Consider the following 18,584-nt stretch of genomic DNA (forward strand, 5'->3'; position numbering starts at 1 on the left):
AAATACTATTCCAATATATTTGCAAGATCCAACACTTGGTCACTCTTCTAATCTCCCAATATTGCTCCTGTTGATTTTCATTAATGCTGTTTTGGTTGGTGTGTCAGAACTGGCTTAACACATTTGCCCTGTAAAGATATTCTGCTCAGATTGTCTTTACTGAATTGGAGATCATAATATTACTTGTAAAGAACACAGTGATAGCTAACCATATTTGTTACTTAGCCAACGTGCTCGTCTTCTAATAAACCAATGTGGCATCATTACAGTGCTTCCATCAGGGAGCAGCTAAGCCTACTCACTGAGCCATATTCTCCTTGCTTCAAGTACTGTCTAAAAGTAAATATTTTTGTAAGCCAAAGTTAACTCCTTCAGGCTATTAAGGAGCTTAGCAGTATTTAGCAAACTGTTTTGCCTAATCTTTTTGCTCTGGTAATGTTCAGACTGGTCATTGATGAACAGGAAGCTCAGTAAAATGTGAGCTCAGATTCAGAATTTAGAGTCCTACTAAGATCCACAGTGCATGGAAACTTTAATTTTGAAGAAGAGAAACCAAGAAAGCTTAAAAAATATATTTTAAAATCTTAAATTTCCTATAATCAGGAGAAGCAAAGGAGAAGTTTAGAATGGTGTTTTTTTTTCAGTAAGAAAGTCACAACCCTTTGTTCTTACCTACAGTAAGTTGAAAATAGTAAAGGCAACTAAATCTGTAGAAAAATACTTAGAAGAGGTAATTAAGATTGTTAACCTGAATATATGAAAGAGTTTTGAGGCAGTACCCTAGAACTGAAAGCTGACATATAAAAATGTGTATTAGAAAGATTCTGAATTCATAAGCAGAAATCAGTCTATAAAATCCCAAATATTTGCTCTTCCTGAACAGTAAACGTACTTCTGAGGGTAGCAGTTTAGTTCATTAGAACTTGAGCCCCCAACACAGAACAGTAAAGTCAAACCAACTTCAATTGTGCCAAAGAGTTATAAATGAATGGTGTTTAATGGTGTATGTCATGTCATTGTTATACCAGGAATGTCCTAATGCTGCTTTTTGCTTAGAATTGAGTGGCAGGTCCAAACTGACAGATCCACTGCAACTTATACCAAGTAGACTCATAAGTTAAATAATATGAACAGAATAACTATGAGCCTTCCCTTTCATACTTAACATCTCTTAACTTTTTTCTGGTTTCTTCTATTTTTAATCACAGTTTATTTTTCCCATTATAAATGAAACCTGATAATGAAGGAAAACAAAGATTTCGAAAATTATAAAACAGGGAAAAGCAAACCCACACTGAGTCCTAGGGTCCAGAAATGCTGTGGCCCACTATTAGCATTGTTGTTCATTTTTCTCCCAAACCTTAAGTATATGCAGATTGTTCTATATAAACCATTTATATCTGGTGTGATATGTTCACATAATTTTTAAACATAAGCATTTTCTAATTTATGGACAACTCTTTAGATACATAGGATAATAATACACATTGTTTCCATTTTTTCCCCTATAGTTGTCGACCAGTGAATGTCTGCTTTTTACCCACTTTGGCATCTAGCTGAGAACACATTCTTATAGTAATACCCCTTTAGTTCTGTTTCAGTAACGGTACCTGTACAGTGTGACCTGCATTCATTCTTTTTACTTTACTTTTTAGCATGGTGGCATAGCTGAAAGAGTATAGGGGTTTTTTTGCTGTAAATATGAGAAGCAGGAAATATTACATGCTATCAGATATCCTCTAGGCTTCTATGGCTTAATGTTTCTTTAAAATCCGGTGTTTGCACAGGATGGAAATGTATCTCAGTGAGAAGTCAGTGCTGCTAGAATTCACCCATGTGAGCCTGCTGTAAAAGGAACCATCTCTTTCTAACCACTACAAACAAAGTAGTGCAGAAAACACAAAATAAAGGAATGTTTGCAGCAACAAAGAGTATAGTATTTACTAACATGGACTTGTCTTAAGGAAAAGTAGAGCTAATGTGCAAATTCTCTGAAATACTACTTTGTTTTATGATATATTTCATGTAATTTAATTTTCAATAATGGATTGAGGCTATTTCTTACTTTGAAATTCAAAATCTCATTATGAACCTGTGAAGCATTTAGAGGAAAACAAATATAAAACCAAAGTGACTTTTAATGTCCTTCACAAGTGTGAAGTTCTATGTTAATGCTAAGGTTAGGCAATGGCATGTATTTTAATGACCAAAATGTTTGAAGTGATACCACTGAACATATCTAAGCTGTCTAATTCTGAATCCACTAAGTTTCCAAATTTTGCTGGGTTTACCTCAAAATCCTTCACATCAATCTCTTCTTTTTGCCCTTCTCCTATCCCTGCCTGTCATTCCTAGACGTCTGAATTTTTCTTGATCAAGCTCCCATATTAGCTAATGCTTTTTTAGCTTGAAATCCTGATATAAGTATAGATTTGTTTAAAAATTATAGGTGTGCACCATTGTATTAATATTTATATGTCATAAAATTACACAAAAAGAAATGGAATTATAAGTTTAAATACAGATGCAAATAGAAGTTCAAGTATTTTTCTTGTCCCCAGGGAATGGCCTTGCACACCCCTTGGTTTCTATGCTCCATCTGGGAAGAACTGGCTCAGACTATAGTAATAACTTTCAAATTGGTCTTTTGGCCTCTTTTACACCCTCTTTCTATTTCAACCATTCTGTCAGTGACCTTAAAGTATATATGACTATGTTACCTTTTAAAATTTCCTTTGTGATTCCAAGCAGACAAAAAGACAAAGTAGAAACTTCTTGGCTTATCACATGAGGCTTTTCATGGGTCAGTCCCATTTCTTCATTAATGACCTATGTTCCAGCCAATGGAATTGCAAAGTTTTCTGAGTAGTTTAATAAATTAGAAATTTGGTGACATACTCCTCAAATTCTTAATTTGTATTGCAAATAGGGTTTCTTCCAACTGAAATTGCTTTATTTGTCTGCCTTTTCTACTCATATTTAACCTTTGAGATTTAGCCCAAAATTCTGCCCTTTATGATATAGTCCCTCATACCTTTTGTCAGATAACCACATCCTCCATAGAAGTACCTTATTGCATTTTAATAATTTATTTACCATGTGAATCTATCTTTAAATTGAGCAGCCAGAATCTGGTCACGTGACATACTCATCTCAGTATCTATTGCAACCTCATATCTGAAGGCAGAGCAATGCCTGGCATGTAGCAATGGATGTTTGGGGGATAAATGAAAGGATAAACAGAACGCACACTAAAGCTACTGCAGAAGACTTTACATATTCTACCTGATGGAAAATACTGTGTTACAAAAAGATTTACTTATGCACAGAGATATTATTTGTACAATATCAAATATTCAGTGTCCTAGGATAAAATCCTATGTTCATAATTATATAACAAAACTACTGATGGAATTGATAAAAAGACCCAGTGTTGGGAAAGCTTATACCAGAGCCCTCCTTTCCAGCATCCCCGACTGCTACTTAAGGGAGAATTGGATTATGGAGCTTATTTATGTTGAGCTTTGACATAGCAGCTATATAAAGTGAAAGATTTTCAGTTAACTGATACTTGCAGTTGGTCCTAGTAGTCTTCATTATCTTTAGGAGGTTTTCTTCTATTTTGATTTCATTTGAACTTTCAAAAATTAAGAATGGCTGAATTTTATTAAATTTACATTTAGTATTAATTAATATGATGGTTTCTCTCCTTTAAGATGTTACATTTATTACCTGGTATTGGGCGAATCTTGCTCTCCTGTACCATGCCTTCCTAGGTCAAGGCATTATTCTCATGATAGTGATGTATTATATCTGCTAGCATTTCAACTGGCTGTTTTGCATTTATTTTCATAAGAGTAAGAGGTGTCTGTAGTTTATATGAAAACATTAAGGTATATAATCCTTATGTTTTAGAAATCACTTGAAATAAGCATTGAATTAAACTTACCTCAAAAGTTGAATCTATCATGAAAGTTCTAGCAGTCAAAATCATGATAGCTAACATTTATTAAGTGCTTACTTTGTGCCAGTTACTCTTTTAATGGCTTTATATGTATTAGCCCACTTAAATCCTATGACATTCTTATGAAACAGAAGTTATTATTATCCCCATCCTGGGCCTGAAGAACTGGGATACAGAGACAGGAAGTACTCAGGGTCACACAGATGGTAAATGGTGGAGATGGGATTTACACTCGGCATTCTGGCACCAGTGCCTACCTTCTTTACTATTATGCAGCATTTCCCCAGCATGGCAGGGGGGAAACACAAAGCCCAGCATTATTTGTTCAAAGACAAAATCTGACATAATCATTGTTAATATGACTGACTACCTAAACAATGCAGAATCTATAAGAGAAAAACCTTAACTATAGATCATCTATTAATACAATAACATAGATTGGGTACTAATTTATCTAACTATTTAAAAACTTAAATATTACCAAATTAGTAATACTTTCTTTTTCATCTTTTCAGCAATCTTGATACGGAAGAACTATGTGGTAAGTTTTTTTATGGCCAATCAAATTCATTACTTGCTTTAGAATGAAAAAGAACACTGTCTTATATATTTCTATATACCTCATAGAGTAAGAGTTCTGTAATAAATTAAAGGTAATTGAGATATTAAGGGAATTATCTCTTTCCATGAGTTTTGCTCAAACATGTTTTTCACTGGAAAGAGTTGGGCCCCATTCAGTTTTCATGGAACAGTTGCCTTTGCAATTGGTACAATTAGTTTCGCAAAAGCAAATTATCCACCAGTTTGAATATATTTTAAAATTGGTGTTTAATTCAACATCATTATTTTCTTCAAATATATTGCCTTTGTTACTGTTTTGCAAAGCTGACCCCTTAAGAAAAACAACTTTATCCCATATCTGCCTAACCATCCTGGAATTTTAAATGTCACTTGCAAAACAGGCGTTCCAATGGGGAGAGGTTAACTCTTTACAAAATGCTGATTTAATAGCCTCTTCATTTATTTTCTTCATCTTTGTGGTTGGAAACAAAAGCCAAATGTGGAAGAACAAATATTTCTGAAATTTTTTTTATGAAATCATGAAGCATTGTTCATTCAATTTGAAACAACCATATTTCTTTGAACACTGGAAGGTTTTAAGGTTTCTGTTTTAAGGTAAATACATAAGGTAACACATTTATCCAGGTTTTATTTTTATTGTCTATGCTATTAAAAATGCTTAAAGATGAGTTTCTTTGAAATTCCTAGTTGAAGCCATAAGCACTTCTGGACATCTTACAATTCTTACAAATTTCAAGTTTACCTAACCATCAGAAGGCCATTTTATAATATCTAAGAGTGGTGATCTTCCATTTCATCAAAATGCAACACCAAGTGCCCTTAGGCCAGGACAAAATACCAGAATACAGTGTTTCAGAACAATAACTCTGAACAATATGAATATGATAACCATAAACTTTCAAATTTTTCAGTTGTCATTAAAAAAAAAAAATCCTATGCTTCCCATCCCCGCATAGTATCTATCTCATGTTCAGTGAGATGAATCCAACTAAAAAGCAAAATAAGCACTATGTTTATACAGAAGCAAATACTCAGTACCTCTACAGGTCATGCTTTTGTTGTGAAACACTAGCAGAGAAAATCAGAGAAAAGATTGACCTACTTTGACACATAATCAAACCATGAGCCATCCACACATGGCTATTGAACTGCTCCAAGTCCAAGACAAAAAAGCCCATGGGGTCGCGGCCACTGGGCTTTCTGAAGAATAGCAGTCATGTACTATAAAGGTCAGATCATGAGCCATTGTCGTCCGTGCCCAGATAGACCTGTGAGTGGAGTGGAGAGATGAGGTGGAGAACCGAAGAAACTATCATGTTAATGTTCTAAGGCTGGGAGGCCTACTTGCTTCAAATGTTTAGACATGTCAGCCCAAAGTAATCATTTCCTCAAGTCATCCAGATAATTACTCGATTTTGCCTAGGTAGGCATGGATTGTGAGAAAGCTAGCTTGTTGCATGGGCTCTTAAAATAAAAACATTTAATGAATCTTCTTTCTTTGCTATATTGTTTATCTATCTATTGTCATTATTACATCATCCTCTGTCCCAGTATCATAGTATATCTCTGCTTTATCCTCAACAAATAAAAATTTAACTCGATTTCTATAATAGAACTAACTAGATTAGGAACTTACTTCATACTTATTGTAAAAGCTTTGACTGTGATCTCCCCGGCCCCATAGTTAGGGAACTAGTTTATGGGGCTTTAATTCAACAAAATGTTCTGTATTTGTAAACCCAGTGATTGTACTGCCAAATGTGTGCTATAATCCTCCCCCTCTCTGTTCAAGAATATACATTTTAATTCCCAGCGTGTACTTTAATTTCTCATTATTTTGTGAATATAAAGTAAATATTTAAGCTGGATTCTAGCCAAAACCAATGCTTCAGTGCTAGCAAGTCAGTGTACCTCCCCTCCGCACACACATGTATTCCCCCTCGGGTATGGGAGGGGCAGTGTTTAATTGGAATGGAAAGTGAGTTTCATGTGCTCTTTGCTAGAAGCTGATTAAAAGGTCCAGGTATCTAAAACTTTCATTCTGTTCATTAGTTTTTCAGTTTACTGAATTATGAACCAAGAATTCAAAATGTATTCAAATAAAGTGTTTGCTTCTTATTTTAGTTATAAAAGTAATACTTTTTTTTTAACTATGGAATTTTGAAGGTATACAAGAAAAAATGTCGAAGCCTTTTTCTCACTCGCCTCTTTTTTCTGTTACTGATTTCCACTGCTAATTGCTTGGAACATATCCTTCCAGACAATTTTATGCATATATGGGCATTGATATATGTATATATACTTATTTTCCAACAATAAGATCATCCTGTATGATAAGTACAACTGCACAGTGTCCTACCTCATTCTATTAAAAAGGCTACATGGTGCTCCATTTACCTTAATTTTTTCAACCAAGTCCTTTTAGTAAATTTTCAGGTTGCTTCCAACTTTCCACTGGAACAGCATTGAAGTAAATATGCTCACCTTTATTATCTTTGTACTCTGGTATGAGTAGTTCTGTATGGCAGATTCCCGAGGGTGTAATTACTTGGTCACAAGTTCTTCCAACATGCATGCCCACCAGCAGTGTATAGGCATGCTGAGATCATTCACTTTTCTCATAATTTGGAGGACTTTCTAAATATACAGCTTTAGGCTTATGTTATTCCTCTCAGTCAATACTAAATTCAGCTTTAATTAGGTAATTGTGCTTGAACTCTAACAGTGAGTCTTTGGTTTTCTACTCATGCCATCTTCAGCTATGATCTAAAAGCTATCAGGAGCAAAATTACTACTTTCCTAGCCCTACCCAGTTTTTACTGTCTTTATTACCTTACTCATTTTTTACTGAATTCTTTCATAAATCTTGAACTTGAGAGCTAAGTATTTTGAGATATTTATGGATAGGTGAAGAATAATTGCCCTAAAACTTCATGTAGGTAGAGTGCTTGATGTGAAAGCATATCTGTAAGGGAGCTTTGTGAGCAAGGCTGGACATACTCAGTGTTCTTACTGCTCATCTAGTTGTTGTTGCCCACGAAGTAAACATTAAACTATTTTAAAAGCTGAAGCTTATAAATAAGATCTATAAAAACTGAGGTTAAAGGAAACTCCCAGGAAAAAAGTTTATTACTTTCATACGTAAGGTTTCTTTTAGCAGCTGTGCCCCAGCAGCCCAGTGGGACGGAGAACCGTACACAGCAGCTTTGCCAGAGCCTGGGCCTCACTACGACACCTGTGCTGGCTGAATCTAGATGTGAGAAAATCAGAAGTCTCTATCTCTCTTCCACACTGTTTGAGCTGTGACAATGAAAAAGGTGTAAAACACTTTGAGTGGCACTGATCTGCATCCCCTAAAAATAACCCATATTCTTAGATTTACAACTGACACCCCTGTTGAAGGCATGGGTGGTTCTCCAACTCCTTTTCTCTCATTCCCTCTCTTTCATCTGTTATTTTCATTCCTATTTAGTGTTCTGCTTGGAAAGTTATAGCAAGGTACATATTGTAGAAGTCATCTAAACTCCTGAGAATGCTTTGTGAGATCAGTTCCCAGTGTGGCCTCTGTGGTAACTGTGGATGCACTTGTTCTGAATAGGAATTCTTAGGCCAGACCTGAAAATGCAATAACTTGGAGGACTGACATACAGAAGAGAAGAATGAATTTGGTGGTGTGAGGCCACCAGTTCAGTACAGTAGGTATGGAAGAAACTACGGTAAATTTATTAGTGAAGATGTTGCATTGAATATATATGAGGAGATTATTTGCTTTCTGACAGATAACTAGCCTAATACATCTGTTTGTATGTCATGCTCTATTCTTTATTTATAAGCAATGTCCAGACTCTTACTTAAATATTCTTCACTTAAACTGATGAGCATTGGTTCTCATGTGTTTCCATATCTGTGATACGAATATATTTTGCTCTTGCCCATAGAACACACACACAGGTTTTAGTAAAAGTAGGTCTTTTCTTCAAGAAGTTATTCTTGTTACCAAAGGACAAGAGTTTTAATGAACCAATATTTATTCTGAATCTTTCTTTCTCTAATGCTATGACTTGAGGACAAAACACATTTGCCCAGCTCACAATGCCATTGTAATACAAATGAGAAAGTTGAGTCACAGTAAGTGGAATAAAACAGTCTAAGCTCAGTCACTTCCAAAGCCATCACTGACCTTCCCTCTCCTGTATGCCACATCTTGGGGTCTACAGATATATTGCTGAAGTTTCTGGTTTCTACATGCTTCTACTTCATAGTTTGATATGAGCCAGGGTCCTTGTTCTATGATGAAATCACTCTGGCTGTTGATGTTACTCATGTCTCCTGGTGGTGTGTCCACATTTCCCAAACCTTCCAGTGTATCCAGGATGACCTTTCTAATAGGAATACTGGAATTTGTTACACTCCTTTTTCAAATTGTTCCATGGCTTCCCATTGCCCACTGTGGTTCTCAAATTTATCCCAGATCATCATTTCCTACCATTCCTTTAAAAAATGGTGATTCCTGTGCTTCAACCCAAAGATTCTGGTTTAGATTCTGTGCCAACCCAAAGATTGGTAATTTACCAATCTTCATTTCTAACAAGTAGTTTAGAGTAGTGCTTCTCAAATATTTGTGTCTACAAATCACCTAAGGGCTTATGAAAATTCAGATTGTGACCCAGTGGGTTTGCCATGCATTCTCACAAGTTCCCAGGCGACGCTGATGTTTCTGGTTCGGACCACAGCTTGAGGAGTGAGGCTCTAGGGAATTCTCCAGAGGACTCTGAAGCAGATGTTTGAAAACACCTGGACTGGAGGGTAAAATTTAGAACACCTAGCAAAGAATACTTCTAACACATTGGACTTCTCTCATCACTGATTTTTGGTATCCTACTTCCTTGCTGCCTCTTGTCCTCAATTATTCCTGATCCTATCCTTTTCTTTTTGGTATCATTAATATACAATTACATGAGCAACTTTGTGGTTACTAGACTCCCCCCATTATCAAGACCCCACCACATACCCCATTACAGTCATTGTCCATCAGAGTAGTAAAATGCTATAGAATCACTAGTCTTCTCTGTGCTATACTGTCTTCACCGTGCCCCAACCCCTGCCTACATTATGTGTGCTAATCGTAATGACCCTTTTTCCCCCTTATCCCTCCCTTCCCACCCATCCTCCTCAGTCCCTTTCCCTTTGGTAACTGTTAGTCCATTCTTGGGTTCTGTGATTCTGCTGCAGTTTTGTTCCTTCGGTTTTTGCTTTGTTCTTATACTCGACAGATGAGTAAAATCATCTGATACTTGTCTTTCTCCACCTGGCTTATTTCACTGAGCATAATAACCTCTAGCTCCATCTATGTTGTTGCAAATGGTAGGATTTGTTTTCTTCTTATGGCTGAATAATATTCCATTGTGTGTATGTACGACATCTTCTTTATCCATTCATCTACTGATGGACACTTAGGTTGCTTCCACGTCTTGGCTATTGTAAATAGTGCTGCGATAAACATAGTGGTGCATATGTCTTTTTGCAACTGGGCTGCTGCATTCTTAGGGTAAATTCCTAGGAGTGGAATTCCTGGGTCAGATGGCATTACTATTTTGAGTTTCTTGAGGAACCTCCACATTACTTTCCACAATGGTTGAACTAATTTACATTCCCACCAGCAGTGTAGGAGGGTTCCCCTTTCTCCACATCCTCACCAACATTTGTTGTTGTCTGTCTTTTGGATGTTGGCGATTCTAACTGGTGTGAGGTGATATCTCATTGTGGTTTTAATTTGCATTTCTCTGATGATTAGTGACGTGGAGAATCTTTTCATGTGCCTGTTGGCCATCTGAATTTCTTCTTTGGAAAAGTGTCTGTTCAGCTCCTCTGTCCATTTTTTAATTGGATTATTTGCTTTTTGTTTGTTGAGGTGTGTGAGCTCTTTATATATTTTGGATGCCAACCCCTTATTGGATATGTCATGTATGAATATATTCTCCCATACTGCAAGATGCCTTTTTGTTCTACTGATGGTGTCCTTTGCTGTACAGGAGCCTTTTTAGTTTGATACAGTCCCACTTGTTCATTTTTGCTTTTGTTTTGCTTGCCTGGGGAGATATGTTCATGAAGAAGTTGCTCATGTTTATGTCCAAGAGAGTTTTGCCTGTTTTCTTCTAAGAGTTTTATGGTTTCATGACTTACATTCAGATCTTTGATCCATTTTGAGTTTACTTTTGTGTGTGGAGTTAGGCAGTAATCCAGTTTCATTATCTTACATGTAGCTGTCCAGTTTTGCCAACACCAGATGTTGAAGAGGCTGGCATCTCCCCATTGTATATCCATGGCTCCTTTATCATATATTAATTGACCGTATATGTTTGGGTTAATATCTGGACTCTCTATTCTTTCCACTGGTTTGTGGGTCTGTTCTTGTGCCAGTACCATATTGTCTTGATTACTGTGGCTTTGTAGTAGAGCTTGAAGTTGGGAAGCGAGATCCCCCCTACTTTATTCTTCTTTCTCAGGACTGCTTTGGCTATTCGGGGTCTTTTGTGGTTCCATATGAATTTTAGAACTATTTGTTCCATTTTGTTGAAGAATGTTGTCCGTATTTTGATAGAGATTGCATTGAATCTGTAGATTGCTTTAGGCAGGATGGCCATTTCCGATCCTATCCTTTATGTCCTAGCAAGGCTGAACTACCCATACTCCTGCGAACATGCCAACATATGCCTGACTTCCATGCCTTTGTTTACCCTTCCTCTGATCAAGTCCCATTCTTCTGTTAATTCTGCCTGGTCATCCTCTGTGAAGCTCTCTCTGACTGTCCACAGGCAGACTTGGGCATTCTTTGCCCTGCACTTTTTTTTTCCCCCCTCAGGGTCAGAGGGTTCATCTGAAATCATCTTTATTTCATGGCTGGGTACAGCAGTGTGACTTTTTTTCTTTCTTGAAATATATTTGAAAAAAACGCTGCTAGTTTCAGGTATATGGCATAATTTGCTATTTGTATACATTGTGAAATCACTACAGTAAGTCTGTTTAACATCCATCACCATGCAGAGTTACAATTTTTTTTCTTGTAATGAGATCTTTAAGATCTACTGTCTTATCAGCTTTCAAATATACAACACAGTATTAACTATCGTCACCATGCTGCACATTACATCTCCATGACTTATTTTATAACTGCAAGTTTGTACCTCTTGACTACCCTCACCCATTTCATGTATCCACTGGTGAGTCCATTCTATATACCTAGGTTATTTTTAATTCCACAAACAAGATCATACAATATTTGTCTTTCTTTGGCTTATTTTGCTTAGCAAAATGTCCTTGCGGTCTATCCATATTGTTGCATATGGCAAGATTTCTTTTTTATGGCTGAATATATATTTTTTTCTTATTTTCTTTATCCATTTATCCATTGACAGACATGGAGGTTGCTTCCATATTTGGGCTATTGAAAATAATGCTACAGTGAACATTAGGATGCACATATTTTTTTTGAGTTACTGTTTTTGTTTCCTTTGGAAAAATACCAGTAAGTGGAATTACTAGATCATATGTTCCATTTTTAATTTTGGGGGAATCTCCATACTGTTTATCATAGTGGCTATACCAATTTACATTACCAGTAGTGCGTAAGGGTTCCCTTTCCTCCACATCTTCACCAACACTTGTTATTGCTTATTTTCTTGATAGATATTCTAGTAAGTGTGAGGTGGTATCTCATTGTGATTTTTATTTTTATTTCTCTGATGATTAATGATGTTGAGTACCTTTCCCAGCACTTGTTAGCCATGTGTATGTCTTCTTTGGAAAAATGTCTATTCAAGTATTCTTCCCATTTTGTTTGTTTTTTGGTTTTGAGTTATATGAGTTCTTTACATACTTCAGATATAAGACCCCTTATCAAACATATGATCTGCAAATATTTTCTCCCATTCAGTAGGTTGCCATTTCATTTTGTTAATGGTTTCCTTTGCTGTGCAGAATCCTCTTAAGCTGATGTAGTCCCACTTGTTTACTATGCTTTTGTTGCCAAATCCAAAAATCATTTCCAAGACCCATGTCAAAGAGCTTACATATTTTCTTCTATATGGTTTCAGGTCTTACATTCAAGTCTTTAACCCATTTTGAGCTGGTTTTTTTTGTGTGTGTATGGTGTAATGTAATGGTCCAGTTTCATTCTTTTGCATGTGGCTGTCTAGTTTTTCCAGTACCATTTATTGAAAAGAGTGTGCTTTCCATATTGTATGTTCTTGGCTCCTGTGTCATAAGTTACTTGACTGCATAATGTGTGTGTATTTCTGGACTCTCTGTTCCATTGATCTGTGTATCTGCTTTTATGTTGATACCATACTGTTTTGATTGCTATAGCTTTATAATACAATTTGAAACTGGGAAACATGATACCCCTACATTTGTTCTTCCATGTCAAGATTGTGAGGCTATTCAGGGTCTTCTGTGTCTCCATATAAATTTTAGGATTCTTTTCTCTATTTCTGATCAATTCCATTGGAGTTTTGATATGGATTGCATTGAATCTGTAGACTACTTTGAGTAATATGGAAATCTTAACAATACTAATTCTTCTAATCCATGATGCAAAATAACTTTTACTTGTGTCTTCAGTTTCTTACATCAATGTCTTACAGCCTTCACTGCTCATGTCTTTCACATCCCTGGTGAAACTTATTCCCAGGTATTTTTTTAGAGGGAATTGTAAGTGGGATTGTTAATCTTTTTTTTGGATAGTTCATTATTAATGTACAGAAATGCAACTGATTCTTGTATATTGACTTTTGTATCCTGCAACTTTATTGCTTTCATTCTAACATTTTTTTTGGTAGAGTTTTCAGAATTTTCTATAAATAATATCATGTCATCTGCAAATAGTGAATTTTACTTCTTCCTTTCTAATTTGGATGATCTTTATTTATTTTTCTTGCATAATTGCTGTGGCTAAAATTTCCAATACAATTTTATATTGAATAAAATTGGTGAGAATGGGTATCCTTGTGTTGTTTCTAATCATAGAAGAAGAGTTTTCATCTTTTCATCATTGAGTTGAATATGACATTAGCTGTGGGTTGTCACATATATATGGCCTTTATTATGTTGAGGTAGTTACCTCTATAGCTGCTTTGAGAGCTTTTATCATGAGTGGGTGTTGAATTTTGTCAAACTCCTTTTTTACAGCTAGTGTAATGATGATATGATTTTTATGCTTCATTTTCAGTGTGGTATATCACATTGATTTTTCAGATGTCAAACCATCTGTGTATCCCTCAGATAAATCCCACTTGATTATAGTGTATAATCCTTTTAATGCATTTATGACTTTGGTTTGCTAATATTTTGTGGAAAATTTTTGCATCTATGTTCATGGAAGATATTGCCCTTCAATTTTATTTTCTTATAGTGACCTTTTCTGATTTTGGTATCAGGGTAATGCTGGACTCATAAAATAAGACTGGAAGTGTTCCTTCCTCTTTCACTTTTCGGAAAGTTTGAGAAGGATTGGTATTAAGTGTCCTTCAAATGTTCAGTAGAACTCACTAGTGAAGCCACATGGTCCCAGACTTTTGTTTGTTGGAAGGTTTTTGATTATTGAATCAATCTCCTTGCTACTAATTGGTCTATTCATACTTTTTGTTTCTTTGTGATTCAGTCTTGGTAGGTTGTATTTTTCTAGGAATGTGTCCATTTCTTCTAGGTTGTCCAATTTGTTGGCATATAATTGTTCACAGAAGTCTCTTATTATCCTTTGCAGTTTCTGTCATATCAGTTGAACTCCTCTTTGATTTCCCAGAGACCTCTCTTTTTGGTGAATCTAACTAAAGGTTTATCATTTTGTTTATTTTTCAGAGAGCCAGCTCTTAGTTTCGTTGTTCTTTTCTATCATCTTTTTAGTCTCTGTTTCATTTTGGTTCTCTGTTTATTTTTGTTCTTATCTTTGTTTCCTTCCTTCTACTAACTTTGGTCTGCTTTTTTTTTTTTAGCTCCTTGAGGTGTAAGGTTGTTTCATATATTTCTTGTTTCTTGATGTAGGCAATTTTATTATGAACATTTCTCTTTTTCTACATTCCACAAGTTTTGGTATTTCCATTTTCATTTCTCTTATGTTATTTTTAATTCATCTTCTGCTTTGACCCATTGTTGTTTTGTAGCTTGTTGTTTAATTTTCACATATTTGTTAATTCTCCAGTTTTCTTCCTGTAATTGATTTCTAGTTTAATGCTATTGTAGTTGGAAAAGATTCTTGATATGATTTCAACCCTAAATTTATTAAGACTTGCTTTGTGGCCTAACATATCTATCCTGGATAATGTTCCTGAGAAGAATGTATATTCTATTGCTTTGGGTTGGAATGTTCTATATGTATCTGTTAAGTCTGTCTGGTCTAATGTGTTATTTAAGGCCAGTGTTTCCTTATTGATTTTCTGTATGAATGACCTATCCATTGATGGCAGTAGGGTATTAAAATCCCTTACTATTACTAATGTATTGCTCTCTATTTCTTCCTTTAGATCAGTTAATATTTGCTTTATATATTTAGGTGCTTCTATGTTGGATGTGTAAATATTTACAAATGTTATATTCTCTTGATGGATTGACCCCTTTATCATTACATGACCTTCTTTGTATCATTATAGTTTTTGTTTTAAAATCTATTTGACCTGCTATAACTATAGCTGCCCCAGTTTTCTTTTGATTTCCATTTGCATGCAATATCTTTCTATCCTTCACTTTCAATCTGTGTGTGTCCTTATATCTGAAATGAGTCTCTTGGCAGCATATAGATGGACTTTTTAATCATTTCAGACACTCTGTCTTTTAACTGGAAAATTTAGTCCAATTACTTTACATGTAGTCCAATTACTTTACATAGGTATGGACTTACTGCCATTTTGTTCATTGTTTCTGTCTGTTTTGTAGTTCAGTTCCTCTGCTCCTTCCGTCTTCTCTTGCTCTTTCTCTCTTCCTTTGAGATTTGATGCTTTTCTGTAGTTGTGTGCCTGAATTCCTTTCTCTTTTTTGTGTGTATATCTGCTATAGAATTTTGCTTCGTGGGTACCATGAGGCTTACATAAAACAACTTAGTCTGTTTTGAACTGATAACAACTTCAGTTTGAACACATTCTAAAGCTCTCCTTTTTTTTACTCACCCCTATAAAACGTTTTGTTTCTTGTGCCACCATTTACATCTTTTCATCTTATGTATCCATTAATAAATTATTATAGTTTTTGTATCAACTGTACTTCAATTTTGAAAAATCTTATGTTGGTTTCAAGTATACAACATAGTAGTTCAATAGCTACCCATATTATTAAATCCTCACCCCTACTAGTGCAGCTGCTGTCTGTCAACACAGGAAGATGTTACAGAATCAATGGCTATAGTCTCCATGTTGTAAGAAGTTCATTATTTATTCCTTTTGCCTTTTAACCTTCATACTAGCTTTATGTGTTTAACCTACCACCCTTACAACATTAGGTTATTCTGAATTTTAGTTTCAAATTGGGAGGCATGGCACCCCTAAGTTTGTTCTTCCATCTCAAGAATGTGAGGCTCTTCATCAGTGAGATTTATACTGTCATGTATTTCTGTGTTAATAATTAGCACCTTTCATTTCAGTATAGTGAAGTTATTTTCAACATTTCTTGTAAGGCCAGTGTTGTGATGAATTCCTTTGGCTTTTGCTTTTCTGTAAAACTCTTTCTCTCTCCTTCCATTCTAAAGGACAACTTGCTGAGTAGCTATGCTTCTTTGGCACTGTTTTTCTTTCAGTATACCGAATACATTGTGCCTTTCTGGCCTGCAAAATTTCTGCTGAAAATCTGGTGATAATCTTATCATGACAGTCTTGTATATAACAAGTTGTTTTTCTCTTGCTGCTTTTAGGATTCTCTACTTTAATTTTTGACCATGTAATGTAATGTGTCTTGATCTGGTTTCCTTTGAGTTCACCTTGTAGCGAACTCTCTGGCTTTCTGCATATGAATGTCCTTTTCCCTCCCCAGGCTTGGGAAATTTTTAGCCATTATTTCTTCAAACAAGTTTCTGCTTTTCTTCAAGTTTCTCTTATTCTTTTCCTTCTGGGACCTCTATACTGTGAATGTTCATACACTTGATGATGATCTATAACTCTCCTTAGCTCTCTCCACTTTTTCATTCCTTTTACTTTTTCCTACTCTGCCTGGATGAATTCCACTCCCCTGACTTGAAGTTCACTGATTCTTACTTCTGATTCTTCTAGCCTTCTTTTGAAGCCCTCTTTTGTGTTTTTCAGTTCAATTACTGTATTCTTCAGTTCCATAACTTCAGTTCGGTACTTTCTTATATTTTCTGTCTTTTGAAATTCTCACTTTGTTCATCCATTCTTCTTTCAAGCTCGGTTAAGTACCTTTATACCTATTATTTTGAACTCTTTATCAGGTAAATCACTGATCTCCATTTCATTAAGTCTTTTTCTGAGGTATTACCTTGTTCTTATATTTGGGATATATTCCTCTGTTTCATCATTTTCCTTGACTCTCTCTGTTGGTTTCTATATATTAGATAAGACAGCCACCTCTCACAGTCTTGAAGGAGTAGGCTCGTGTAGGAGATATGCCTTGTCTGCCAACCCTGCCCATCTCGTTCGTCTTAAGATCTTTGTGATTATCCAAGCACTTCATTCTAGTACATCCAGAAATTAAGGGTATGCCAAGAACTGTCATTGTCCCAAAGTGCAGCATCTCAGTGAGCACCTACATTTAAGCTAAGTGGAAGCCAACCTTCAGGCAGCAGCTTTTAAACTATGCAAATACACCTCTTTCAGGGGGAAGACTGTGGGATAGGCATGTCTGCTCCTTCTGCACTGAGCTCTGGGTAATAAGCTCTTAAGCTCAGTTAAGAACTGTTTCTTTCTTTGCCACCATCCTGTTGAACCCATGAACACAAGCCCCACTGGCCACCAGAGCCTGGCTATCAAGGAATGTGTCCTCTGGGCAGCACCCCCAAAAGACTGGGCACCAGATATATATCCAGGTTCCTTTCTCAGAGACACCAGTGACCTGAGGTGGGGCAAAGAGAACACATAGATAATGCTGCCAACCTCCCTGGTTCCTGGAGGAGATTGTCACCAGCCTCTAGATGTGTATTGAATTAGAAACCTGTCCCTTATGCCACAGCTATAAAAATAAGCTAGTAGGCCTCTTTCAAAGAAAAACTAGGGGTGTGTTTCAGTCTCTTTTGTCTCTACATTGTACCATGGGATTGAGGTTAGCCAGTTAAGAACTGTCTCTGTTGTTATAGTCCTATGGGACCCACTAACATAGGCCCCACTGTCCACCAGAGCCAGGCAATCACACTCTGCCCTGTACTTTGATTGCATCTTGTGCTTAGGCTCTTGAGCCATTGTCTTGAACAATGATCATGTGTATGGCATTTGTCGAATGTGTATGTCCCCTACCTTACTATAAGCTCCTTTAAAGAAAAAGGTGCTGCATTCGTATTTATATTCCAAGCTTGTAGTATAATACCTGCTACATAGAAGGCACTAAATAAATGTATGTAAAGTTGTGGAATGAGTCAATGAACCCTCACCATGATAAAGTTGAGAAGTAATTATCTCTTTTCAACTCCTGTTGCATGTCCCTCAGTGAGTAAATTATAAAACAACTTGAGTGAGTGACACTGAACTACACCACCTCAAAATAACCCTTATATTTAAACTCTTATGCAGGACTTGAGTATTGTAATTCTGTCTCTTCTCCGAGTTATTTTCTTTCTGATCTTAATATATTGCTTGGGGAGGAATTGTTTTATTTTATTTTTCTAATTATTTTGATAGTTGAGTTGAACTGATGCAGGAAGGAAGGAAGACTACATAGTTGTCAGCTTTGAAGCCTCTAGTCATTGTCTTTTCATGTTTTTTATCAGCTGTGCCTGTATAGGTATGATTTCAAAGTAGAAAGACATTTTATATTCTCTGTTGGGACCTTCACTGGTTAAGCCATATATATTGCCTATGTCTTATTTAATTTTTTTATAAGCCTACTTTGT

General features: G+C 35.9%; 1 protein-coding gene across 1 annotated transcript in view; it reads left to right on the forward strand.

Annotated features, from left to right (window-relative positions):
* The window catches only part of NECAB1 (N-terminal EF-hand calcium binding protein 1), a 178,845-nt gene that overhangs the window by 68,266 nt on the left and 91,995 nt on the right, over positions 1-18,584 (forward strand). The window contains exon 4 of the mRNA XM_036995811.2: positions 4,480-4,505. Coding sequence (XP_036851706.1) covers positions 4,480-4,505 — 26 coding nt within the window. The remainder of the gene's footprint in view (positions 1-4,479; positions 4,506-18,584) is intronic.

This window comes from Manis javanica, chromosome 2 (assembly GCF_040802235.1).
Source record: "Manis javanica isolate MJ-LG chromosome 2, MJ_LKY, whole genome shotgun sequence".
NCBI classification, from domain to species: domain Eukaryota; kingdom Metazoa; phylum Chordata; class Mammalia; order Pholidota; family Manidae; genus Manis; species Manis javanica.